Source organism: Euleptes europaea, chromosome 11 (genome assembly GCF_029931775.1).
Source record: "Euleptes europaea isolate rEulEur1 chromosome 11, rEulEur1.hap1, whole genome shotgun sequence".
NCBI lineage: Eukaryota > Metazoa > Chordata > Lepidosauria > Squamata > Sphaerodactylidae > Euleptes > Euleptes europaea.
This window is the reverse complement of record NC_079322.1, coordinates 1,445,738-1,473,317: the sequence shown is the minus strand read 5'-3', so window position 1 is coordinate 1,473,317 and position 27,580 is coordinate 1,445,738. Positions and strand designations below refer to the sequence as shown.

Sequence of the window (27,580 nt, the reverse complement as noted above, 5' to 3'; positions counted from 1 at the left end):
AATAAAACAGCTGAAATAATGCAGCAGCAGCACCATTATAAAATTATGAACCTGAAGCACAGAGATCTGGATTTTATAACTTCCTCTATGAACTAGAAATACTTTCCTTCTGTGTGGTTAGCCTATAAATCTTCATTCTTTTTGTCTAGACTTTTCCAAACATCCTCACAGTCCCTTTGAAGTCCAAGTAAGACAAACAAATTAAATTTAAATTTAATAAATATGCTGTTCACCACTACTACCACCCCATGGCATTTTTCACTCATTACTAAATTAACAGTTGAACACAAACAGGGTTCCATTAAATATTTTATCACATGTGAAAGCAGGTTGGAAAGAAGACATCTGATATTTTTAGTTGTTTTAAGATTTTAATTATAAGCTCAGGCAATGATGTTGAATGAATCCATGAAAATAACTGGAAGAAGAAGGAAGGATGTAATACAAGTTCATAGTTTGAAAGCAGATTCATGGAGAACCAGCACGGTGTAGTGGTTAAGAGTGGTCGACTCTAATCTGGAGAACCAGGTTGGTTTCCCCACTCCTACACATGAAGCTTGCTGGGTGACCTTGGGGCTAGTCACAGTTCTCTCTGAACTGTCTGAACCCCACCTACCTCACAAGTTGTCTGTTGTGGGGAGAGGAAGGGAAGGAAATTGTAAGCCGGTTTGATTCTCCTTAAAAGGTAGAGAAAGTCGGCATATAAAAACCAACTCTTCTTCTTCTTCTTCTTCTACCACCAAGCCTTGTCTGTCCTGGTGAAAACGTCTGACATTTCTAGCCTAAGGTTGTGAAAGTCTGTGAAATTTCCAGGTCACCTGCTTGTGCGAGCAGCTCTCCCAGTAAACCAAGCTCTCCACCTACATTGTGTCATATGGAAACACCAAAGTTATAACAGGTCCTGGGAGACTGGATGGATTCAGCTAGAGGGAAACTGTAAAGATAACTCATTGTGTTTTTCTAGGTTCCACTCGTTCTTGTTATTTATGGGCTATCCTCCTTACACAATCCGGGAAGTGAACATCAATAAGTTCTGCAAAATTATTAGTGAATTCGCCCTCGAATATCGCACCACCAGAGAACGGGTTTTGCAACAGAAGCAAAAACGAGCCAATCACAGGGAGAGGAATAAAACCAGAGGGAAGATGATCACAGACGTAAGTGGCAAATTCATTCTCAGTAAAGCTTTGCTGCCAGACTGTTCCAGGGCCATCCGCTGGGTTGCCAACTCCAGGTTCAGAAATACTTGGAGATTTGCAGATGGATCCTCCTGGGACAGTTGGGTTTGAGAGGGGAGCGGCCTTGGTAGGTATAAAGCCCTGCGGTCCACCTTCCAAAGCAGCCATTTTCTCCAGGAAGAGTGGAATAAGTGCTTTAAATAATAAACAAAATAAATAAGCAATTAATGTAGTCTGAAGATCAGCTATAATTCCAGGAGATCTCTAGACCCCACCTGGAGGTTGGCAACCCTAGCCATTAGCCTTTCTGACTCCACGGTGAGAACTGAGAGTGGCGGGTGGCCGCTGTCCTCACACATCAGGGTTTCGACAAGCTCCTTTGAGCTTGGGTCAGCCGTGCTGAAGCCAGTGGGGGCTGCCTGTGTCCAGCCAGAGAGAGTCTGGACCAGGAGGGTGCAACGCCCAGGGCTCACCTGGCTGATTCCCCACCTCTGTTGAGAGGTGGGAGGTTGTGAGGCCCGGGACCTTCTCCCACCCCCACCCCCCTTTCTGCCTGTATTTCCCTGCTCTCCCTCCGCAGTTAAGTGGACATTTTGAGGCCGTATGAATGGGTATTAGAGCATATTCTAAGGTCAGTATTAAGTACTTCAACCCATTGGCTTATGATTCCATCACTTAAAAAAAACCTCCATCGACTTTGTTGAAAAAGTCACTCATTTTAAAAAAGTTGCTTCAGGGTCCCTCCGGGATTAGGGCCCCTGAAGCTTAAGCTTCATTAGTTTCTTAGTAGATCCACCACTGACTGCAGGTAATACAAACCACCTCCCAACCGGGTTTCCAAACTCTGGATGAGAATTCAATGCCTTAGGGGGAAGATGTGGTTTGCATGAGTGACCTTTCCTTAAACGCACAGAGCATTAATAGCATTAAAACAGACCTCTGTGTTTAGCATTGTATGGGATAGAAAACAGTTCAGTTTCTATCTTACAATAACTCTAGTAGCTATTGGGAATCACACAGCCGGCTTTTTTTTTAAGAGATAGAGATAGGGTTGCCAACCTCCAGGTAATAGCTGGAGATCTCCTGCTATTACAACTAATCTCCAGCCGATAGAGATCAGGTCACCTGGAAAACATGACCGCCTTGGCAATTGGACTCTATGGCATTGAAGTCCCTCCCCAAACCTCGCCCTCCTCAGGCTCTGCCCTAAAAACCTCCCACCGGTGGCAAAGAGGGACCTGGCAACCCTAGATAGAGATTACTTTTCTCTGTCAAGTGACCTTTAGAAATCTCACGAGTTTTTAAAAATTTTCTTTTAAGCTAGCGCTGTTTCCCTAGGTCCAAATAAAGTTTAAAGACGTGCCAGTACTTAATAAAAGTTTCCATCTGTCTTAGAATTACAACTCTGGCGTCTCGATTAGATGCAAATGCCTCATCGCATATGAAGCTTCCTCTTATCCAGGCTTTGGCATCAGCAGCTCTGCACTGGTGTGCCTCATGGGCCAAAGTGTAGACCGGCTGAGTACAAGAAAGGCAGAACCCCACGGCAACCGTAAAAAATACCAACAGGTCAGGCTTTAAACCAGGGACTGACAGGCATTCGGTAGGGATTTCTTGGCAATGAGGTTCCAGATACTGGACATTTCACTGATTTTAAAAGAGCTCCAGGCCGTATTGTTACTGTACGAGTTTTCTTTTGAAGCCAGCTTCCATTAAGAAACTGGATTGCCCCTGTACCCTTCACGGTGTGGCATATTTGTGGCAAAACGCATCCATGTTGTGGCAATGATTGGCTCATGGATACTGGGTTGCAAAGGAAGAGGGACAGTTCCAATTGATGGTACCAAGAGCTTTCTCCTCCATCTTTGCAGAATGCATAATTATAATTCACTTATGTTTAAAATGTATATATATACAGTATATATATTTTAATTCTGCCCTTGTATTCAGCACGATGTCTACATTTCTAATGCTGTTTTAATATGATCAATGTGTTTCAGGATCTAGGGCTCAAAGATAATAAACTTAATGTCTAGCATACGTTTGAGAAATAATCCAGGAAATCTACACTCATTGTTTGCATTTGTACTCCTTACGGAAAAAAATTAAAAGCCATGTTAGGACCAACCCCCAAAATGCAGAACAGTGTACAGAAAGGGAGGGGCGAGATGCCTCGGGGACTTGTCTTGTAAAGCATCCTGCGTGGAATGCTGAGCACGGACGGCGGCTGGAAATGGTGCTGGGGTCAGGCTGCTCTCTTGGCCTCCTGGAAAGAAGAGGCAAAACATGGAAAACACAAAAACCAGCTGTTGGTCTCTAACACCAGATGGGACCACATGGAGGGCCAGCGTGGTGTAGTGGTTAAGAGCGGTGGTTTGGAGCTGTGGACTTTGATCTGGAAAACCGGGTTCAATTCCCCACTCCTGCACATGAGCGGTGGAGGCTAATCTGGTGGATTTGTTTCCCCACTCCTACACATGAAGCCAGCTGGGTGACCTTGGGCTAGTCACAGCTCTCTCAGCTTCAAAACCTCACAGAAAGTCAGCATATAACTACCAGCGCTTCTTCTTCTATGGAACAAAGGAGGCCCCTCAACAGGCTGAGAACAGAGAGAAAACGAGTTAGTCATGGTATTTACGATACTGTAGATCAGGGGTCCTCAAACTTTTTAAACAGGGGGCCAGTTCACTGTCCCTCAAACACTGTTGGGGGCTGGACTGTTGCGGGGGAGGAGGCGGCGGTGCGAGGGGGCTCTCCGGAAAAGCATCCTCCTTACAAGCCCGGACCTTCCCCCTGTAGTGGTTAAGAGTGGCAGTTTGCAGCGGGGACTCTGATCTAGAGAACCGGGTTTGATTCCCCACTTCTCCACGTGAGAAGCGGAGGCTAATCTGGTGAGCCTGGTTGGTTTCCCCACCCCTACTCACGAAGCCAGCTGGCTGACCTTGGGCAAGTTACAGCTCTGTTAGCACTCTCTTAGCCCCACCTGCCTCACAGGGCGTCTGTTGTGGGTGGGTATGGGAAGGGGATTGTAAGGCAATTTGAGTCTCCCTTTAGTGGTAGAGAAAGTTGGCATGTAAAAACCAAGGCCATTTATTCATGGAAGGGTTTGCCTTGGATTTGCCGCTTGAGTTCTGAGAATTAGGATGGGGAAAATGTGCATCTGGAGAGCGGCAAATCCAAGGCAAAACCTCCTGTGCATAAATGGCCACAAGTCTTTTTTTTCTCCCTGGAGATATGCCTAGCCCCCCCCCCCCCCAAGGGGCCTCTACAATTACCTCCAGGCCACAAGGATACCCCCAGGAGGAGAGAGAGCCCTGAGCTGTGAGAACGCTGCCGACTGGGGCCCAAACAGGAACGCCAGGGCCACGTTGGGCTGCATCGTGGAGGGCCCGAAGGACCAGGCGCAGCTGCATGGAGCTCGAGGAGACCAGGCCCAGCCAGGCCACAAAGCTAGGCAATAAGAGAAGTCTCCCAGTGGGGCGTGTTGCGGAAGAGAAGTGGGCAACCGGGCCCAGGAAAGGGGGTTTTGGGCTGGGGAGAGTGACAGGGGGAAGGGGGCGACCGGGTGGCGCGCGAGGCAGCAAGATGCCTCGTGTGCCCAGGAAAGGGGGTTTTGGGCCGGGGAGGCTGGGAGGGAGAGGGGGAAGGGGGTGACTGGGCGGCGCACAAGGCAGCAAGACGCCTCATGCGCCCAGGAAAGGGGGTTTGGGTTGGGGAGGCTGGGAGGGAGAGGGGGAAGGGGGTGACTGGGCGGCGCACAAGGCAGCAAGACGCCTCATGCGCCCAGGAAAGGGGGTTTGGGTTGGGGAGGCTGGGAGGGAGAGGGGGAAGGGGGCGACTGGGTGGTGTGCGAGGCAGCAAGACGCCTCGTGCACCCAGGAAAGGGGTTTTGGGCTGGAGAGGGAGCAGGGAAGGGGGCGACTGGGGCAGGAGGGAGGCTTCCGGTTGTGTGTACACAGCCAGGAAGCCCAGAAAAGCTCTGGGGAGGGGGGCAAGGGGGGACTGGCTTCCTCGGTCCCCGGGCCGGACAAAAGTCCTCCGGGGGCCGGATCCGGCCCTCGGGCCGTAGTTTGAGGACCCCTGCTGTAGATTAATTGGAGCTGATGGGCAAGGTAAAGAGTCATTGGAAGCCAAACTGGGTTGCATCAGTCCATGTTTTACTTCCCACCACCAAGAATGAAAGCTCAGACTAGCACCATTTGGAATCCACTTCCATGCTCAGCGTTCCACACGGGATGCTTACAGCATGAGGCCCCCGAGATTCGAGGCCTGAGACACACAAACTCCCATATTCATTTTGTGTTTACACATTTAGCCTGGTGGGGAGTTCTAGAGAACTCAGAAGCTTGCACACTGTGTACTGTTATTTTGATCAGTCTTAATATTTAGTCATTTGTTTACTTTATTTACACTCTGCTGTTCCCCCCCAATGGGGACCCAGAGTGGTTTACATTGTTCTTGTTCTCCTCTCCTACATTTTATCCTCACAACAACCCTGTGAGGTAGGTTAGGTTGAGAGTTTGTGACTGGGCCAAAGATCACCCAGCAAGCTTCCATGGCAGAGTGGAGATTTGAACCTGGGTCTCCCAGATCCTAATCCAACATGTTAACCACTACACCACACTGGTTTTCTTTTGCTTTTAGATTTTGCTTTGGAACAGTGAAGCTACCAGCAGCCTCTTTGTCTTGTCCTTACAAGAAGCTTGTAATGGCAGTTGCCAGTTTGGCCTCCAGAGTAGTTGAGGCTGAAAAGGAACATTTGCTCAAAGCTACTCAAGAGAGGCATCGGTAGGCAGCTTTGAATCTGGGCCTCCTGCTTCCAGAACCTCTTCTCCAGCCTCTGCTTCACACTGAATTTCAAACAAGAACTAGTGGTGTTCCCTCCTATTTGTGTAGGAGACTTTTGTAGACTTAGGCAGGAGTGTTGAAGGCAAAATAGGAAAACCTAGGCAAAAACAAATTTTGTGAGGGGGAAGGATAGGGCAAAGATAGGGGAAATAATCCAGTCCCGTATTTACATTCTGTAACGTTGATTGCAAGAACAGGATTTGCAAAAATGTTAAGTACTCACTGGAAAAGACAATAACGCTAGGAAAACTTGAAGGCATCAGGAAAAGAGAAAGACCCATCATGAGATGCACTGACGCAACCAAGGAAGCCGCGGCCCTCAGTTTGCAAGACCTCAGCAAAGTTGTTCACAACAGGACGTTTTGGAGGTCATTAATTCATAGGGTTGCCATAAATTGGAAATGACTTAATGTAACGTAAAGCACACACACTCACACACACATAGCATGTTAACACTAGGGGTGTGCACCAATTTTTTATTTGGCACTTTTTGGGTTCGGGTTTATTAGACCCAGAAATTTTTGAAAAAGCCGAATACTTAATTCGGTTTTCCTCGGATTTTTCTAATAATTCAGGTTAATAAAGATGAGCCCAAAATATATATGGTGCAGAGCTGAAGGCATTATTTGGAGTCTGCTTTTTGGCCCCCATTTATTGCCACCATTTTTGCCAGTAAAAAAAAAAACCCAAAAAATGCAGAAAAGGTATTTTTCGGGTTTTTAAAAAATGTGGCATATTGCTATGCCCACCCCTACATGACATGCTCACACAAGCTGGTCAAATGGAATGAGGAAATATGATTAGTCTTGAGAACCAAAGTCTCAGCTGGACTACTTAAGATCATATTGCAGTGTGATTCTCTACATCTCTGCATCAATTCTGCTCTATCCTAAAGGAAAAAATGTGTGGACTAGAATGAAACTCTTCAGTAGAGACTGGTTTATGATGTGAAACCTATTTCCTCATGTAAAAATACTACATTTTGATATCTGCCAGAATATTTATTCAGTCTGTTGTTAGAAATCTTCAGGGAAAAAGATTCCATTATTTGTATAATAGATTTATTCCATGGCTATCCCACAAGATAGGGAGCTCGCATAGTGTAGTGGTTAAAGTGCTGGACTAGGACCTGGGAAATCCAGGTTCAAATCCCCAGTCACGCCATGAAAACTGGGCCCGTCACGCACTCTCAGCCCTGACCCTGGCTAGTATTTGGATGGGAGACCTCCAAGGAACACCAGGGTTGTGACGCGGAGGCAGGCAAGGGCAAACCACCTCCCAACCTCTCTTGCCTTGAAAACCCTACGAGGTTGCCATAAGTCAGCTGTGACTTGACGGCAAAAAAAAAAAAATCCTACAGGGTGGGATGCATTTTCTGGACCAGTCTAAACCCTCTCTTTGTCCTACGAACTGTGCAGCAGCACCAGGTACTCTTCATTTTCTTTGTGTCCAGCATTTCAAAGAATTAAAGGTCATCACTGGGAGTACCAGGAGAAAATGTTTATTTTTAAAAAATTAGACCATGACTTTAAAGTGGAAGAAAGGCAAACCACTTAGAATAATGAGGCATAAGATAACTTTTGTTTCCTGCCTTAATATTGTACGCTAAAGGGGGTACCCCTCACAATCATGTCTCTGGTAAGAATGATAATACATAAAGGATTGTATGTTGTTTATTTTTATTTAAAACATTTATTAGCTGCCTTTCTTCCTTTACAAACTTCAAAGCAGCTTACAATGTAAATAGAATTCATAAAATAGATTACATAAAAATGGATAAAACCAAAATTTAAAATCACAATTTAGGACTGCTTTAATCAAATGCTGCCTCCCAAAGATCGAAAGCATCTCCCTGGGGAGGCTGTTCCATAATTGTGGGGCTGCCACCCAAAAGGCCCTATCTTACGCACCCACTCAATGAGCTTCTTTGATTGATGGGACAGTCAGGAGGGCCTCTCCCTATGAACCTAATCCCCGGGCAAGAATATATGGGAAAAGACAGTCCTTCAGATAACCTGGTACCAAGCCAGTGATTACCTTATGACATGTATTATTCTTATGAGCAGCTAGATATACCCTTATCAGAGGAGTGAAGAGGCTCAGGCATAAACTCCGTTGCCATTTTCATCACTGAAGTGAGAGCCTGGGTCAGTGAAGTGGCTCAAATCCCACCGGGCTAGGAATAAAGGAATGCTTGGCTTTTGGCTAGCCGTAAGCTGATAGTTAACAAAACAGAAGGAGAGAACAAAACTAGAGCCCTGGCCTCGAGGGTTACCAGGTCCCCTTTGCCACCGGCAGGAGGTTTTTTGGGCGGAGCCTGAGGAGGGCGGGGTTTAGGGAGGCGAGGGACTTCAATGCCATAGTGTCCAATTGCCAAGGTGGCCATTTTCTCCAGGTGAACTGATCTCTATCGGCTGGAGCAGGCGATCTCCAGCTGCTACCTGGATGTTGGCAACCCTACTAGCCTCACACATTGTAGAGCATTCTTCAGCTGGGCACCCCTATCTTGGGGCATTTACAGTGAGGGGAAAAAGTATTTGATCCCCTGCTGAATTTGCCCGTTTGCCCTCTGACGAAGAAATGACCAGTCCATAATTTTAATGGCAGGTTTATTGTAGCTGTGAGAGACAGAATAACGACAGGAAAAACCCCAGAAACCCAGAAGACAAAAGTCAGAGATTGATGTGCATTATAATGAGGGAAATAAGTATTTGATCCCCTATCAACCAGCCAGGTTAGGGTTAGGGTTCTGCTGTCGACAGAAGCAATCAATCCATCAGATTCCAAACTAGCCACCATGAACAAGACCAAAGAGCTGTCCAAGGATGTCAGGGACAAGATTGTAGACCTGCACAAGGCTGGACTGGGCTACAAGACTATTGCCAAGCAGCTTGGCGAGAAGGTGACAACCCTAACTGTCAACCTCCCTCGGTCTGGGGCTCCATGCAAGATCTCATCTCGTGGAGTTGCAATGATCATGAGAACGGTGATGAAGCAGCCCAGAACTACACAGGGGGGATTTGTCAATGATCTCAGGGCAGCTGGGACCATAGTCACCATGAAAACAGTTGGTAACACACTATGCCGTGAAGGACTGAGATCTTGCAGAGCCCGCAAGGTCCCCTTGCTCAAGACAACACATGTACAGGCCCGTCTGCAGTTTGCCAATGCACATCTGAATGACCCAGAGGAGAACTGGGTGAAAGTGTTGTGGTCAGATGAGACCAAAATCGAGCCCTTTGGCATCAACTCAACTTGCCGTGTTTGGAGGAGGAGGAATGCTGCCTACGACCCCAAGAACACCATCCCCACCGTCAAACATGGAGGGGGACATATTATGCTTTGGGGTGTTTTTCTGCTAAGGGGACAGGACACCTTCACCGCATCGAAGGGATGATGGACGGGACCATGTATCGTCAAATCTTGGGTGAGCACCTCCTTCCCTCAGCCAGGGCATTGGAAATGGGTCGAGGATGGGTATTCCAGCATGACAATGACCCAAATCACATGGCCAAGGCAACAAAGGAGTGGCTCAAGAAGAAGCACATTAAGGTCCTGGAGTGGCCTAGCCAGTCTCCAGACCTTAATCCCATCGAAAATCTGTGGAGGGAGCTGAAGGTTCAAGTAGCTACACATCAGCCTCTAAATGTTACTGACTCGGAGAGGATCTGCAAAGAGGAGTGGGACAAAATACCTCCTGAGATGTGTGCAAACCTGGTGGCCACCGACAAGAAACGTCTGACCTCTGTAATTGCCAACACGGGTTTTGCCACCAAGTACTAAGTCATCTTTTGCAAAGGGATCAAATACTTATTTCACTCATTATAATGCACATCAATCTCTGACTTTTGTCTTCTGGGTTTCTGGGGGTTTTCCTGTAGTTATTCTGTCTCTCACAGCTACAATAAACCTACCATTAAAATTATGGACTGGTCATTTCTTCGTCAGAGGGCAAACGGGCAAATTCAGCAGGAGATCAAATACTTTTTTCCCTCACTGTACCAGCCATATACACCAGAGCTGGCAGGACTGCAGAGAAACGCATAATGTTGTGGAACAGCACTGGCTTCACCGGAGCCCTGGTTCAAGCCCTGAACCGGACCCAACTACCAGACCGCCCTGGAAGGAGTCCCAGGGACAGGTGGAGTTGCAGTCCACCACACCCACTTCCTGACAATGTGCCATTCGGGCTGGTTGGCTTCTCTAGATGCAACTGGTTTTGCTCAGTTCCTTCCCCTTGGACTGTCTTTCTGCCATACTGGTGCCTTTTCATCCCCAGCAATCCTTATTCTCCATTTCCCCTCCCTGTCGCATGACCCACATGGGGGATCACACATAAACTCTGAACTCTGAGGTACATACTCTCTTCCTCTTGCTGGAGCACACCACTGGGGATGGTTGAGGTCCCTCTCTGCCCCTCTTCCAGTGCGAGTCCAAAAATATCCAAGATGAACGTTCTGAAGTGCTGTGTTAACCCTCTGTCTGTGTATAAAATGCCATCAAGTCGAACCAACTTAGGGCAACTCCATAGGGTTTTCAAGGCAAGAGACAAACAGAGGTGGTTTGCCATTGCCTGCCTCTGCATAGCAACCCTGGACTTCCTTGGTGGTCTCCCATCCAAATACTAACCAGGGCTGAATCTGCTTAGCTTCTGAGAACTGACAAGATTGGGCTAGCCTGAACCATTCAGGTCAGGCATTAACCTTAACTCGTTATTATGAGAAGTTCCTGCAATCCTGCTAGAGAGCAATAGCAAAGTGTAAAACAGTATTGTCTTCCTTGAAATACTTTCCTATGAGGAAAGATTGAAGGGGCTGGGTATGTTTAGCCTGAAAAGGAGAAGACTGAGAGGGGATATGATAACCATCTTGGAGTTCTTGAAGAGCTGTCATATAGAGGAGGGTGCTAAGTTGTTTTCTGTTGCCCCAGAAGGTTGAATCAGAACCAACGGGTTGAAATTAAATCAAAAGAGTTTCCGTCTAGACATTAGGAAGAACTTTCTGACAGTTGGAGCGGTTCCTCAGTGGAACAGGCTTCCTCGGGAGGTGGTAAGCGCTCCTTCCCTGGAGGTTTTTAAGCAGAAGCTACATGGCCATCTGTCAGCAATGCTGATTCTGTGACCTTGGGCAGTTCATGAGAGGGAGGGCATCTTGGATATCTTCTGGGCACTGGGTGTGTGTGTGGGGGGGAGGTAGTTGTGAATTTCCTGCATTGTGCAGGGGGTTGGGCTAAATGACCCTGGTGGTCCCTTCCAACTCTAGGATTCTATTATTCTACTTTCTTGTTGTGGTCTAAATAGCAAAGGACTGTTCATACACACAGACAAACGTCTGGCAGTAGCTCGCACCTGCCTGGGTCATTTGATCAATAGGCAGTGCAATCCTAAACAGAGTTACACCACTCTAAATCAGTTGATAATGTCTAGATTGTGAAGAATACTTGAGTTGTTCCTGATGGATCTTTTAGTCCAGGGGACTAAATGTGCTACTTTGGGGAGGGATTTGTTTTTGCTGGCAATGAAAAGGCTTAACTGAAAGAGCATAAGCAAAGGGAGCATACCTACCACGGCTTCCGCGCAGGAAGAATGGATGCCTTTCCATGTCGCCAGGCCCAAAGCAAAACAAACAGCTCCCTTGTGGAACAAGACATATCCTTAAAAAGCAATGTGAGCAGGCTGTTATTGGCCTCTCCTGCAGCTAATCTGGTTTCATGTCAAGTGTGCTGAAAATGCCATAAAAGACAAAACAAATGAGGCTTCCGTTGTTGTTGGTGAATATTTCTGGAGCAAAACAGTGGATTAATTTGGATGAAATGGTAGCTAAACCCAGAGTTTGTTGCTATCACTGGGCTCAATCCAACAAAAGTTAGACACAACTATGGGCCCCTGCTGGGGGTGACATCGGAGTCGTGTGGACGGCCCTCTCCGTTTGGGATTTCCCCCCCTCTTTTCTGAAGCCGGGGCGGGGGGTTGATTGAAGCTGCAGCCTGGGAGCCGGGAGAAAGGATACTTCTCCCTTGCCCCACAAGGAAAACCGTGCTGGCATTTATCTTCCCTTCCATGGGAGAAAGAAGAAGAGTTGGTTTTTATATGCTGACTTTCTCTACCACTTAAGGAAGAATCAAAAAGGCTTACAATCACCTTCCCTTCCCCTTCCCACAACAGACACCCTGTGAGGTAGGTAGGGCTGAGAGAGCTGTGACTAGCCCAAGGTCACTCAGCTGGCTTCATGTGTAGAAGTGGGGAATCAAACCCAGTGCTCCAGATCAGACTCCACCGCACCAAACCACCGCTCTTAACCACTGCACCATTCTGGCCCTCAGCAGCTTGGTTGGGAATGCTCAGCTCCAGCCAAATTCATACCCCTTCTGGCAGTACTGGAGTAAATAGAACAGAGGATGCGCTGCAGAGTCAGTGCGGAGTTTGGTCCCAAATTCCACTGGAATCAGTGAGATGTAATTTAATTGTTTTCGATAGAAGTTAGAAGCCGCAGACTTTTTTCCTCCTGTGTCGGGCCATTTTCTTAACAGTTTAGAAAGATTTCATAAAATCATGTGATAACACTGAATCACTGACAGCCCATTCCTGAGCTGAGGCGTACAGGGACGGCGGGGAAGAGGTGCAGCGGCGCCTCTTACTAAGCTGTTTCCCCGATGCCGTTAAACAAAACAAAAAAAAGCCATTTCGCAGCTTTTTTTGTTTGTTTAACTGGGGCTTTTTACCCCATTGAAAACAGCGAGGCTGCGCGTGGGCAAAAAGCAGGTGCAGCAATGCTGTTCCGGCTGCTGGCGCAAGTGGCCAAAAGGGGTTAGGAAGCCGACCAAGTGGCGGCTCCTTCCCCGGCCCACCCACGGAATGCCCCCCTGCGCCAGCGTGGCCTATCCACACCGTTGCCAGCGCCACAAAGAGGCCGCGCCGGCGGAGGGGGGAGGTGCAGTCCCACGGCACTTGGCCGCCAGGACTGTCCTCGCCGCCAGTGTAAGTGCGTTTAAACACGCGATTACTCACACAAGGTCACGCCACCTCCTAAGAAGTTTCGGCCCAATTCTCAGGAATGGGCTGTAACTGTATCCTTTTTCAAGAAACAAGTTCCCTACTCATCTGAGGGCTGCATTTGCGGCCGGGGGGGCAGGAACAGTCAGAGGGAGGATGATCCCACCGGCTCTGCGCTAGCAGCCTGTGCCCCCATAGAGTCGGGGGCCCCAACAGTCCAGCTAGCAGCAGGTGGCCCAGATGAGCCCAGATGAGTGTGTGCACGCTCTTACTACGCAGGCCTCCTCGCCCCTCTCTTACTTATTTCGGCTGCAGCTGGACTTTCCCCCTCTTATATGAACACACGAAGCTACTGAACCAGACCCTTGGTCCATCAAGGTCAGTATTGTCTACTCAGACCGGCAGCGGCTCTCCAGGGTCTCCGGCAGGGATCTTTCACAACTCCTACTTGCCTGGTCCCTTTGACTGGAGATGGTGGGGATGGATCCTGGGACCTTCTGCATGCCAAGCAGAATGCTCTACCTCTAAGCCTGTGAGCTCTTGACCCATTGAACCAGAAATCACCACAGAGACAGTCAGAATCCAAGCAGATGGCTTTACTGATCAAATAGGCATTACAGTGCATCAAGGATAAGATGACAGCTATGAGCTGTCTTGCTCAGTATTCAGCAATATAAGGCAGAGAAATGGCGGGAGATTACAAAGCATAAACAGAGCGTTATTTCCCAGGAATGGCGTTCCCAGGCTTTGGTATGTGAAGCCGTCCTTGAGGTCTGGACGGTTCAGCAGAGAAACGAAAGAAAACAACTGAACCGAGATAACAGCCTGACATCCTGCTCCCCTTAAGGCCCCCTCCCTTCCGGCAAGGGGGCTGGTCTGTCTGGGTAGGCATTGTGAAAGGCGTTGACAAGTTTGGGGGCGGAGACATCTCGTGCGCGAACCCATTCGTCATAGGCAGGGGGGAAGTGTTTCCAGCGGACTAGGTATTGCAAGGTCCCATGGTGTATGCGGGAATCCAGGATTTTGGAGACTTCTAAATGTTCTTCCCCCCCCCCCCACCATTATGGGCTGTTCAGGAGGCGGTTCCGGGTGCCATTGCGGGGAAGCAACATGGGGCTTCAGAAGGCTGATATGGCACACGCCTCAGAGTTTTGGGGAGTGACAGTTCCACCGTGGCAGGGTTTATGACCCGGATGATGGGAAACGGGCCAATGTATTTAGCATTGAGCTTATGGCACGGACGGGTGGAGCGCAGGTTCTTGGTGGAAAGGTATACTAAGGTACCCTCACCGGGGTCCTCACCGGGGGAACGATGCTTGTCAGCCTGCGCCTTGTATTTACGTTTGGCTCGGTCTAGGTTGCTAACCAGCCAGGGCCATGTTGTACGGAGGGTATGTGCCCAAGAGGCAATGTCGGCATCTCCTTCCCCCTCCCCTCCTTCTATTGGGGTGATAGGACCGAAGTCCTGTCCATACACCGCATAAAACGGGCTGAAACCTGTGGACTGATGTACAGCATTATTGTAGGCATATTCTGCAAAAGGCAACAGCTCCACCCAGTCATCTTGATGGTAATTGACATAACAGCGTAAGTAACATTCAAGTACAGCATTGACACGTTCGGTTTGACCATCCGTTTGGGGATGGTATGCACTAGACAACCCCTGCTCAACCCCCACCAATCTGAGAAAAGCTTTCCAAAACTTAGCAACAAAACTACTTCCGCGGTCGCAGATTATCTTGCGCGGAAACGAATGTAGTCTAAAGACATGTGATACGAAGAGGCGGGCCAACTTCTGAGCGGAGGGGATCCCCGCACATGGAACCAAATGTATTTGCTTAGAAAATAAGTCAGTGATAACCCATAACACAGTCTTTCCCCCGCTGAGAGGGAGATCCGTCATAAAGTCCATAGCAATCACTTCCCAGGGTTTGCTGGGTATTTCAAGTGGTTGCAGCAGTCCTGGGGGCTTGCCTTGAGATCGTTTGACTGTGGCGCAAACAGGACAGCTGCGAATAAAAGAGTCAATGTCAGAATGCATTCCCCCCCACCAAAATTGTCTGCGCAACAGGTGAAGGGTCTTTAAGAACCCAAAGTGTCTAGCCGTTTTTACTCCATGAGCCAAGTGTAAGACGTCTTTTCGGAACGTTTTGGGCACATATAATTTCGAGTCTTTGTACCAAAAGCCTCCTTGTTCGATTACACCAGGAGGCAGGGTTTGATCAGAGCGTTCCATAAGGCATTGTTCCCGAAGGGAATTTAAGAAAGATTCGGAGACGGGAACCCCCCCGTTGTTTACGGTGGCAGTAGGAGCAGTTATGGGGGATGACGAGGGGGAAGCGCTTACGTTCGGCGGTGTGCAGATTGCAGGCGGCTGGGCGGCCAGTTGGGCTGGAGGAGCTGGAACGCCGGCTACTGCGTGCTTCCGCTGGGGCAGCGTCTGGGATCGAGTTTGTACAGCCAGTACGGGTAGGGCTTCTCTTTGCGCGGGCGTAAATAAAGAGTCTGTTGGCCGATCGAGTTTCGTTGGATATTGAGGCAACCGGGAAAGAGCATCTGCGAGAACGTTTTGTTTTCCTGGGACATGCTTCAGGACAAAACGAAACTGAGCAAAGAATTCCGCCCAACGCTGTTGTTTCGCGGATAACTTATGGGTTCCTGTGAGGGCGGCTAGATTCTTGTGATCGGTCCAAACTTCGAAGGGGATCTTAGACCCTTCCAGGAATTGTCGCCATAGAGTAAGTGCATGGTGAACGGCTGAGGCTTCTTTCTCCCAAATGGGCCAGTTCAATTGGGAGTGCGCAAATTTCTTTGAGAAGTAAGCGCAGGGGTGAAGGAGACCATCTGGTCCTCTTTGGAGCAGGGCCCCTCCCATAGCTACGTCGGAGGCATCGACTTGCACAATAAACATTTGATTTGGGTCTGGGTGCCGTAGCACAGGTTCCGACGTGAAAAGGCATTTGAGGGCTACAAAGGCGGTCTGGCATTGATCAGTCCACAGTATCTTAGCGGAGGGTAATGTAGCAGAGCTTTCTTTACCCTTGGTTTTCAGAAGGTCGGTGATGGGCAGTGCTACTTGGGCAAAGTTAGGAATAAATCCGCGGTAGAAATTAGCAAAGCCCAGAAACTGTTGTACTTGCTTGCAGGTGGAGGGAGGAGTCCAATCGAGGACGGATTGGACCTTGGCCGGGTCCATGCTAAGGCCATGGTGGGAGATTATATATCCCAAGAAGGTTATTTTGCTTTGGTGAAATTCGCATTTAGCTAACTTAGCAAAGAGTTGGTGATTGCGTAGGTGGCGTAGAACTTCTCGGACCAATGCGACATGTTCGTCCATGGTTTTTGAATAAATAAGAATGTCGTCTAAATAAACCACCACTCCGCGGTATAGTAAATCATGAAGGATTTCATTGATGAGTTGCATGAAGACCCCCGGGGCTCCTTTTAACCCGAAGGGCATCACAAGGAATTCAAACATTCCAAAGCAGCTAGAGAAGGCAGTGAGGGGTTCGTCCCCCTCGCGGATACGGACGCGGTAGTAGGCTTCTACCAGGTCCAATTTAGAAAAAATACGTCCCTCTTGTAGTTGTCCCAAGATATCTGAAATTAGCGGTATAGGATAGGCGTTGGCTTGAGTAACTGCATTGAGTTTTCGGAAGTCAATGCAGAGGCGTAGGTCGCCCTCCTTTTTTCAGACGAAAAACGCGGGGGCTGAGTTGGGAGCATTCGATGGGCGAATGAACCCTCTGGCATGGTTTTTGTCCAAAAAGTCCCGTAGCACAGTGCGCTCGGAAGTGCTCATTGGGTAGATTTTACTTTTGGTTAATGTACAGTCCTTCACCACTTCAATTGCACAGTCAGTAGCCCGGTGAGGGGGCATCACATTCTTTAATGTTAAAGACATCCGCAAAGTCCTGGTATATCTCAGGGAGGGCTGGTGGTGATGGGACCTCGGAGAGTGATGCCGAAGCGGGTGGAGACAGCACCGCAACTTGCTGTCGGTGCTGGTCGCATTTAGGGTTGTCAAAGGAGATTGTGTTCGTGTCCCAATCAATACTGGGACAATGACCTTTAATCCAGTTAATTCCCAGGACCACTTCGAATCGAATAGGGGCTATGGTAAAGTCGATTTGCTCCCAGTGGGAGCCAATTCCCATCGCCACCCCTATAGTGCGATGATCAACTGGACCCCCCTTGAAATGGCTTCCATCCATTTGGGCAAATTGGACGGGGGCTGGTAAAGCCTCGGACTTGACTTTGAGTGCTGCAAATGTGGCCTCATTGATGAGAGTGCGAGCGCAACCGGAGTCAATAAGTGCCTTGACAGGCAGTTGGGGACCCCCTTTATAGTGTTGCGACACTGCGTCCACATACACCGTATTTTCTACTTCTTTCACCTTTGTCGGTTTCGTAGGTTTTGCAGGAGAAACTGCGAGGGTCTGTGGGGACGTCCCATTCGCCGCAGACTGTGACCGGTTATTAGACAGGTCAAGAGGCGAGTCCAGGTTTAGCGCTGGGGTATCTTGGAGATGATCCCCGTCCAAAGATGGAGAAACGTCCCCCACTGGGGCACTTGTAATCCAGGACCCGGAGGGGTCTGCAGAAGTGGGAAGTGCAGAGGGTGTGGGCCATCCCGGCGCTGTACCGCGGGTGGCCGCGGTGCCTCTGCGTTGAGGTCTTCCCCGGTTTTGTGATAGGTCAGGAAGCGAGTCCAGGGTTAACGCTGGGGTATCCCAGGGAAGCTCCCCGTCCGAAGATGGAGAGTTGTCCCCCACTGGGGCACTTGTAATCCAGGACCCGGAGGGGTCTGCAGAAGTAGGCAGTGCAGAGGGTGTGGGCCATCCCGGTGCTGTACTGCGGGTGGCCGCGGTGCCTCTGCGTTGAGGTCGTCCCCGAGCCCGGGGCAACGTGTTCGGTCGAGGGAGTTCCAGGCGTTGAGGGCATGCTGAAACAAAGTGGTTCGTTGCTCCGCAAACGAGGCAAGCTCCCCTTTGGAATCGGGATTCGTGATCTTGAGGGGGCCGCGCTGATCTCTGCGGGCAGGGAACGGAAGCTTTGGGGGGAGACTTCTGGCTTCCCCTCACCTTGGGTCGCTGACAAGGTAGTATCTCTGCCGAGCCGGCGAAAGAGATCTTCAGTTTGGGTGGTCTCCATGGAGCTTCAAACGGAGTTAGGTATGCACAACAATCCTTGAGTCTGGTCAGTGGGAAAACGAAAGGAAACAAATCAACTGAGATACAGGCCTGACACCTCTGTTGTAACAGATTAGTTGTAATACCAGGAGATCTCCAGGCCCCACGTGGAGACTGGGAACCTTCATACCAATACAAAGTTTGAATGTTCAACACATGGGCAAGTTTTATTTGCTATCAAGGCATTCAGGAAAACGGCTCTCACCTTTGATTATACATCATTTGGTGTGGCCCGTTGTGTAAAGATGGGCCTCTGCCTGAGTTCTTGATGTGTTCCTCTGTGCTGTTTGGCATCAGAGACTTTCACAACAAAGTACAGAAAGTGCCGGGGGGGGGGGGGGAAGCATCCTAGTGGAAGGTACTGTGTGCGGTATCCTTAAGGCCAAAGCTGTTGTTCAGGTTCCCACATGGAAGCTGCTGAGTGTGGCTTCACATTTTGCCTGCCCCATGGGAGAACCACTCGTCGTGTGGGGTGCCCCCCAACTTCACAAGGAGTTCCTGTGCCAGGCCTCACTTTCCTGGCACCCATGAATGCTGGCCTGGATGTTCTCTGCGCAGACCCCATGCGCTGAAAAGTGCTTGCGCTGCTTAGAGCCAACGGCACACAGACGAGTTTTTCCAAGCTCTTTCAAGCCCCTGAAATCACCTCTGTGTTCACAGAGTTCCTTCCTGAGAAACCCAAGAGAAGCTTAGGCTGAATGACTTATCTGAAGGGGCAGGTTTGGGGAGTGATTTTCACTTTCTAACCAGCGGTTAAATTTTAAAAAACTGAAGTTCTGTAGGATTATACCACTTTCCGTGTCTGCATTTGTGAACTGGGCCAGTGATCTCTTTCTACATTGGGCTAGATAGGAGTTTTCTGCCGGCCAGTTTGACTAGTAACACCTGGGAACTTTGGTTTTCTCTTGCAGAGTGGCTCACTTTCTTCTGCCCTCCAGAACGTTCCTTTTATGTGTACCTAGGTGTGACATTTACTTCTACCCTCTTGTTTGTGGGTTCCTGGAATCTACAGGTTAATCCTGACGACGGGGCAAGGAGGCCTGATATGGCAGTAGCCCTGTCTTGATGACCTGATCGCTATCAGTTCCAGGTTACTAAGTGGTGGCTATTTTGCCTTTCCGTCGTGGCTGGCATGCGCTCCCAAAAAGAGACAGTGACGGGCAACGGGAAGGAATGAGATAGGCACAGTGGTTCTTCAACAGACCCCTGGTGAAAAAGGGAAGCGCACCAGGGTTACGTCACCGCTCAAATGCCCAGAGCTTTCTCCGTCAAGCTTCCAGGGTCAGCCCGACCATCACATCTTGACAGGACATGTCAGCCCTGCAGGATGTGGAGCTGTATGAAAATCAGCCAAGGGAAAAAACCACAACTAATTTGCCACAAGGATGAGTGAGCCTCCTCAAAATATTGTTCCCAATTTGCCTTGGTGCTCACACCTTTAGCAGCTGTGCAGTTGCTCCGTGTTTTGATGGCTCTGTGTTTCCTAAATGTTACTCTCTGTCCTTTTCTACCCTATCCTCTGTCTCCTCTGATAGACGGATGAAGAAGATGACATGGAGGTATGTTTCTGTCAAAGAGCATGCCCTGTTCAGGCCTTCTGTGTGCTGTGAGGTCCCTTGGTAATGCAGGCGGCTCAGTAGGAACCCAGCAGAGCCTACTGTTCTCAGGCCACGTGTAGCTCTGCCTTTGCTCTCCTATGTGCCCTCGGAAGCCCTTTTTTTAACCATAAGGGCCTTGAGCTTGCAGCGCATGCATTCCCATGGGTTTCCAGTGTGCTCTGATTCCTGTCAGCATGATGTCATCATCATCACTGCTCTGACAAGGCATGGCAAGGCTAAGCATTGCTCACGGGGGCGGGGGAGGAGGATGCTGGATTTCTTACCACCCGCTGAAACTTGCTCACAATCCTCACAATTCTCCATCTCATAACATCATTAGCCATAAGTTCTTTTAAGGAATCTCAGTCATCAACACTGCAGGAAGGAACGCTTCATTGTGGCCCTGGAAGCAGAAAGAAGGATAATGTCCAAGACTTTGCTGTAGATAGGTGACCTCTCCATGGGATCACAGCGTCTCCAGGATGGGGGGGGGGGGACATGCCCAGTAAGGAAGGTGGCAGAAAAGTACAACTTCTTAGGGCCTTACCATAAACACCAGAAGGTCAGTGGTCCAAGGAACAATTCTGGAAACCAGTAAGTCCCAACCCGGATGCTTTAGGAGAACTGCTGGTGTGTTACAAGGCATAGATAATGAATGTGAGACTCAGCAGACTTACCTCACTTTGGGGTGGGGTGTCTCCCTGTGAGTCACCTCCCTTCCCTTGCCTCTTCCTAATCCAAAGGCATGCTGAAAGCAGTGGCCCATGCAGAAGCACCAGCTTGGTCCCTCTGTAGCCAGATAACCATTGAGCCATTTCCTAAGGGCCTGCAGATAGGGTTGCCAAGTCCCCCCTCTCCATCCGTGGGAGGTTTTGGGGGCTGGGGTGATCACACACGTGCGCACCCGTACATCACTTCTGGGATTACATCACTTCTGGCGTTTGGGGGGTTTGAATGCTAAAGCGGCCACTGCAATGCGGTGCTTCCAGGGGTAAACCCGAAAGTGACGTAATCACGTCGCGGGCAGCTGCACGCCCATGAGATCCCTGCTCCGGAGCAGCCTGGTGGATTGGTGGGCAACTGCCCCCCACCTGGCAATCCTACCTGCAGACCTAGGTATAGACAATCATCCTAGCTGGTTCTTGTAGGTTATCCGGGCTGTGTAACCGTGGTCTTGGAATTTTCTTTCCTGACGTTTCGCCAGCAACTGTGGCAGGCATCTTCAGAGGAGTAACACTGAAGGACAGTGTCTCTCAGTGTCAAGGGTGTAGGAAGAGTAATATATTACTCTTATATTACTCTTCCTACGCCCTTGACACTGAGAGACACTGTCCTTCAGTGTTACTCCTCTGAAGATGCCTGCCACAGTTGCTTGTGAAACGTCAGGAAAGAAAATTCCAAGACCACGGTTACACAGCCCGGATAACCTACAAGAACCAATGAACTCTGTCTGTGAAAGCCTTCGACAATAATCATCCTAGCTGTACATCACTGAAGGCAGCATGTTCAGACTTTGAACGAACATGTGGTGGTGTTAAGATTTGCTTTGCAAGAGGCAGCCCTTGATCTCTCTTCACTCAGTTGCTGCACAGGTGGCAGCGGAATGTGTGAAAAGCATGACGTTCGAGAGGATAGGAAAGTCCTGTCTTCACGCCAGATGTGTGGTGGCCTGTTCACACATGACGCTGGTGTCGTTAAGTGACGAGAATGCAAGTGCAACCCAACCCCCAAAACTGACGGGTTCGTCTGGTGCCAGAACCTACTTGAAGAGTTCAGTGCAAGGTGTGGGATGTGTTAACCTTTTCCCACCCAATCCTGTATGGCCGAGTTTGGAGAGGGGAACTGGGGTCACAGGGATGCAATGGCACCACCCGCCATGACAGGATACTTTCACCTGTGAGCGTGCCCCTTTCTCCTCCTCTCAGTTTTTCTGCCAGATGGAGGCTAACTTGCCCTCAGTGTTCTGTGGTTTCTGGAGGGCAGGGAGCAGGCTTGTGCCCCTGTGAGAGATCCCCTCTCTCTGAGTTTGCGTCTCCAAATCAAATGTTCAGACGATGGTAAAGAAACAAAGGATTTATTGAAGACATCAGGAGATGAGACAGGCACAGGTAGAAAGTTGCAAGTGAGGGGCTATTCGGGTTTACAGAATATATTGACTCCAGGGCACTGGGGCACTGGGGTTCACACTTATTGTTATGGGAAGTTACAAGCTTGGCATAATACAAAACATCAGACGAGTCCCAGGAAGTCTGGTGAAGCTATCACACTTCCAAGGCCGCATCGGCCTGAGGGAGTACTGACAGGAAGAACAGCGGGGGGGAAGATACTAGGGGCAATCAGGCCTGGCGCCTGAGACCAGAAGGTGTGAACTGCTTTTACGAGTTCACTGATAACAAAGCAGGTGATGGGAAGCAGAGACACATAGACAGAGACCCTCACAGCCCCATTAGATCAGTGGGGGTGGGGCTTCCTTTAATGATGAAAACAGGAAATACCCCACATGTGCCGAAACGTCTTCCGTCTCTGTTCGGAGCCCTGCTGGTAGTCGCAGGACTGAGTTCACTGTTAGCAGGAGTGACTTGTAAGTGAGACCCCCTCAGCGAACAGGCTGCACTTACCTTTGCCATCTAACTTGCGTTTCCTAATGGATGACTTGGCAGTGTTTGTGGATTTCTTAATCATTGCTAACTCTAACTCTATCATATGCTGCCTCTAAAATGTTTCAGAGGGTAAGTAGCCATGTTGGTCTGCACTAAATCAGCTCGACTCAATGCCAGTAGCAGCTTGGAGACCAACAAGATTTTTCAGAGAGTGTGAGAGCTTTCTGACGATATCTGGTGAAGGGAGTTTCGATTCTCAAAAGCTCGTACTCCCAAAAAATCTTGCCGGACTCTAAGATGCTGCAGGACTCAAATCTAGCTGTCTTAAAAATATGTATTTGCTTGTATTTATCAGGCACACTTTTCAAGCCCTTTTACAAACAAATTATAACTTTGGTCGTTTGAAATTAGCAAGTCCATTTCCTTAAGTATTGTTGTTTGGGGTTCTACTAAATCACTAACCTACTTGGTGAGTTCATCCTGAAAATCACTCTGGGGTTGGTATTTGAATTTGCTGACTTCATTTTTTAAAAATTGTTTTTGCAGATTTGTTTTCCATCGTTCGTTTTCAGACTGTTTTCCTGTGCTCTGAGAAACGTAAATGTACATCCTTGGTTTTCTGAGCAATTCCTGAAAGATAAAATTGGCTTTAAGATCATTGTGGATGTGCAGATGTGGGCTAGCAATACAGACACGTATAGGTGTGATGAAACGGTTTAATCCCCCTCAGAAACCACAAGTTCTAATACCACAACTGAAACTTGGGCTTTGCTTTGAGATCTTTGTGTTCTCAGCAAAAGTTGGTTAAAATAATTATTATCTAGAACATTTTCTTTTTTTTTTTTTTTTTTTATATAAATTTTATTGGGTTTTATGATAGAAATTTTCCATTGCATTAAACAACATCTATAACAATATCGAATTTCAATTCTAACCTAAAGTTGTTATAATTCCATATCATATAATAAAAAAGAGAAAAGAAAAAAGAAAAAAAAGAAATGGAAAATTTTTTGACTTCCCCATCACCTCTATCTGCCTCTTAATAAAAAGTTCCTCCCGTCATAGGTAATCTAATCTTGATAAAATATCAATACCATATATAAAAAACCGTAATCTGTTAGTAAATATAATTATGCTTATTCAATATAAAAAAAAATCAAGAATAATCCTCTGGATCAGATTAGAAAATATTCTTCCATTCTTCCCAATTTTAACTCATATTCACAATAATGCATCCACGCCCCCCATTCCCCCAAAAACCGAACGTCATTTTCTTCATTTAGAATAGCTGTGAGTTTTGCCATTTCTGCCACTTCAAACATTTTAACAATCCAGTCTTTTTTCTCTGGAGTTTCTAGCCCTTTCCATTTCGCTGCATAAAGCAGTCTCGCAGCTGTTGTGGCATATATCAAAAAAGTTCTTTGTGTTGCTAAGTCGTCTGGAATCATACTCAATAACATCATTTCTGGTGTTTTGGATATATTCTTTTGTAGTATTAATCTCAGTTCGTTATAAATCATGTCCCAGAAGTCTTTGGCTTTGTCACAGGTCCACCACATGTGATAAAAGGAACCAATTTCTTTGTTACATTTCCAACAAGTAGGGGACATCGTTTTATAAATCTTTGCAATTTTCTTGGGTGTTAGATACCATCTATACATCATTTTATAGATGTTTTCTCGCACTGACTGTGCTTTTATTCCTTTTAAATCTTTAGACCATAATCTTTCCCATTTATTTAAAACAATATCATGTCCCACATTTTGAGCCCAATCGATCATAGTTGGTTTAATCGTGTCCTGCTCACAGTATATTGTTAAAAGGAGATTATACATTTTAGAAATCAGCTTTGTATTATTGTCTAGTAGAATCCTTTGAAAAGGAGATTTTTCTTTAGAGAAACCTTTTTTTGCATCTTGTACAAAAACTGATTTGATTTGGTAATATTGAAGCCATTGTAAATCATCCTTAAGCAGTTGAAAGTCTTTTAGTGAGCATTTCTTTCCTTCCCAATTAGTTAGATCTTGATAAGTAATAAATTTGTCTGGTCTAAGTGGGCGCAAAGTTAGCATTTCTTGGGGCGATATCCACATCGGTGTTTCTGGTTCCAAAATGTGTTTATATCTCATCCAAATACGAAGTAGAGAGGACCTGATTATATGATTACGGAATGTTGCTTGTAATTTAATTTTATCATACCACAAATAACCATGCCATCCACTTAAGTTATTATAACCTTCCAAGTCTAGCAAACGTACATTTGACAAATTCATCCAGTCTTTTAGCCATACTAAAGCTACCGCTTCAGCATAGAGTTGAAAGTTAGGCAGTGCTAAACCTCCTCTAGTTTTTAGATCCACCAAGTATTTATAAGCAGTCCTTGGTTTTTTTCCTTGCCAGATGAAGTTTGAAATGTCTTTCCTCCAAGTTTCAAAATATTTTGTTTGTGATATTATTGGTAAATTTTGGAATAAGAAGAGCATCCTCGGTAAGACATTCATTTGGATCGTTGAGATACGTCCCATTAATGACAATTTTTTGTTTGACCATATAATCATATCAGTTTTAATCTTACCCCATAACTTGAGGTAATTGTTGGTTAACAGATCTTTATTCTTTGCAGTGATCCAAATTCCCAGGTATTTAACTTTGTTAGCTTTCTCCCAGCCAGTATATGATATAAATTCCTGTTGTTGTATTTCCGATAAATTTTTAAATATTATCTTTGTTTTTTCTTGATTCACTTTAAAGCCTGATACTTTTCCAAAATCATCCAAAGTCTCCTGAAGTATATTCATTGACTGTGTTGGGTTTTCCAAAATTAGCAGTAGGTCATCCGCGAATGCTCTCAACTTAAATTCATGTTTTTTAATTCTTAGCCCGCGGATGTCCTGCATACTTCTTAGTTTCACACATAGCGGTTCCAACACCAACAAAAATAAAAGTGGAGACAAGGGACATCCCTGTCTAGTCCCTTTCGTGATTTGGCAGTTATCTGACATTGATTCATTAACCAAAATTTTAGCTTGTTGGGAGGTATAAATAGCTGATATACCTTTCTGAAAACGATCTCCAAAATTCAATTTATCCAAAATCCGTTTCAAAAAGTTCCAAGAGACCATATCAAAGGCTTTTTCTGCATCCAAAAATACAGAAGCCGCAGTTTGTTGAATATTATGGTCATAATATTCCAGTGAATCTAGTAAAATTCTTACATTGTCTTTTATTTGCCTTCCTGGTATAAAACCTGCTTGGTCCTCATGTATAAGATCCTTAATAAATTGCTTTATCCTACATGCCAAAACCGAAGCAAAAATTTTGTAATCCACATTTAAGAGCGATATAGGTCTGTAATTAGATGTTTTTTCTGGATCTCTTCCTTCTTTGGGTATCAGTGATATAAATGCGTGTGACCAAGTCTCCGGGGATGTTCCCTCGTCCAAAATTGCATTGTAAAGTGAACCAAAAAATCCAACTAAATTGTCACTAAAAGTTCTATAAAATAGTGCAGTAATTCCATCTGGTCCAGGTGTTTTATCCGTTTTTTGTCTCAGTATTGCTTCTTGTATTTCTTCCCTTGTTACTGGAGCTTCAATACATTCTCTCTGGGTCATTGACAAAGCTTTCATCTGTATTGAGTTTAGAAATTTGTCTATTTTCTGTTTTGAAGTATTTTCTTTCTGATATAACTTAGAGTAAAATGAAACAAATTCTTTCTGAATTTCTGAAGTTGAGTAAACTGGTCCTTTAGCAGTTTGGATTTTTGTTATAATCTTCTTTTGAAATGAGTCCTTCAGTTGTGTTGCTAAAAATTTTCCTGGTTTATTTGCATATTCAAAATACTTTTGTTTAGCAAGTTTCAGATTTTTATTCATTTCCTCCATTATTACCAAATTTAATTGGTGTTTAGATGCAGAAATCTGTATTTGAATTTCTCTTCTCTCCTCTTCCTGTGTTACCATTACCAATTTCTGCTCCAAATTTTGTAAATTCCAAAGTATGTTGTTTGTAAATTGCAATTGAGTCTTCTTCCAGGCCGAGTGATTCTGTATCATAAAACCTCTCAGAACAGCTTTGAATGCATCCCAAACTGTATTTAAAGAAGTTTCCCCATTAAGGTTAATTTCAAAAAAGTCTTTCATTAAAACCTGTAATTCCTTTTGTATCTTGTTGTCTTTTAAAAGTTTATCGTTCATTCGCCATCTAAATGCTTGTTTATTGTTCCAATCAAAGGTAACAGGATTGTGATCAGAAAAAGTTCTAGGTAAAATATGAATTTTACGTAGTTGCGTGAAAATTGATTTACTGGCCCATATCATATCAATTCTGGAGTGTGAATCGTGTCTTGCTGAATAAAAGGTGTATTCTTTAGCTGTTGTATTCATTGTTCTCCAAATGTCTTGTAATTCTAATTCTGAAGCCATGGCAAAGAAGGTTTTAGGCAAGCATCCATCATTGATATCTTTTGCTTTTGATTTTTTGTCCAGAGATGGGAGAATAATTCCATTGAAGTCGCCCATCAATAAAATTTGGTCTTGTGCGTACTGGGTTATCAGGTCATGTAATTTTTCATAGAAGGATTTTTTCCCTTCATTGGGTGCATAGATTCCAACCACTATTGTCCTTTGTCCCAATATTTTAGTTCTGATAATTACAATTCTTCCTTCATTGTCTTTATATACTAGTTCTGGACAGAGACTGGGGTGGGCATAGATTACCACTCCCTTTGTTTTAGTTTTAGCAGAAGCAATAAATGCTTGTCCAAGCATCTGTTTCTCCAAGTATTTTTTATGCTTTGAAGCTATATGGGTTTCTTGTAGGCAAATTAGGGAGTATTTATATTTCTGTAGATATTTGAAGATTCTGGCCCTTTTAGTTTTCTCATTCAGTCCATTTACATTCCAAGAAATTGCTTTTGCCATAATGTAGTATTTTTTAACAAAATAAAAAGTCTATAATTTAGTACCACCTTCTGCACCCTGTACCTCTTCTTCTTCCTCTTCTTCTTCCTCCTTCTCTCCAGGTAATTCTTTAAGGTCCATTTTATATTTTCTCAAAAATTTCCCCACATCTGCTTGGGATAGAATTGTCGTTTTCACTTCCTTATAGGTGAAAGCCAAACCTTGTGGCATAATCCAACGATATTTGATGCCATTAGCTTTCAGTATAGACA

General features: G+C 46.4%; 1 protein-coding gene across 1 annotated transcript in view; it reads left to right on the top strand.

Moving 5' to 3' along the window:
- Nucleotides 1-27,580, top strand: part of FHOD3 (formin homology 2 domain containing 3) — a 437,196-nt gene that overhangs the window by 396,893 nt on the left and 12,723 nt on the right. The window contains exon 22 of the mRNA XM_056857839.1: nucleotides 965-1,157. Within this exon, the coding sequence (XP_056713817.1) occupies nucleotides 965-1,157 (193 nt within the window). The remainder of the gene's footprint in view (nucleotides 1-964; nucleotides 1,158-27,580) is intronic.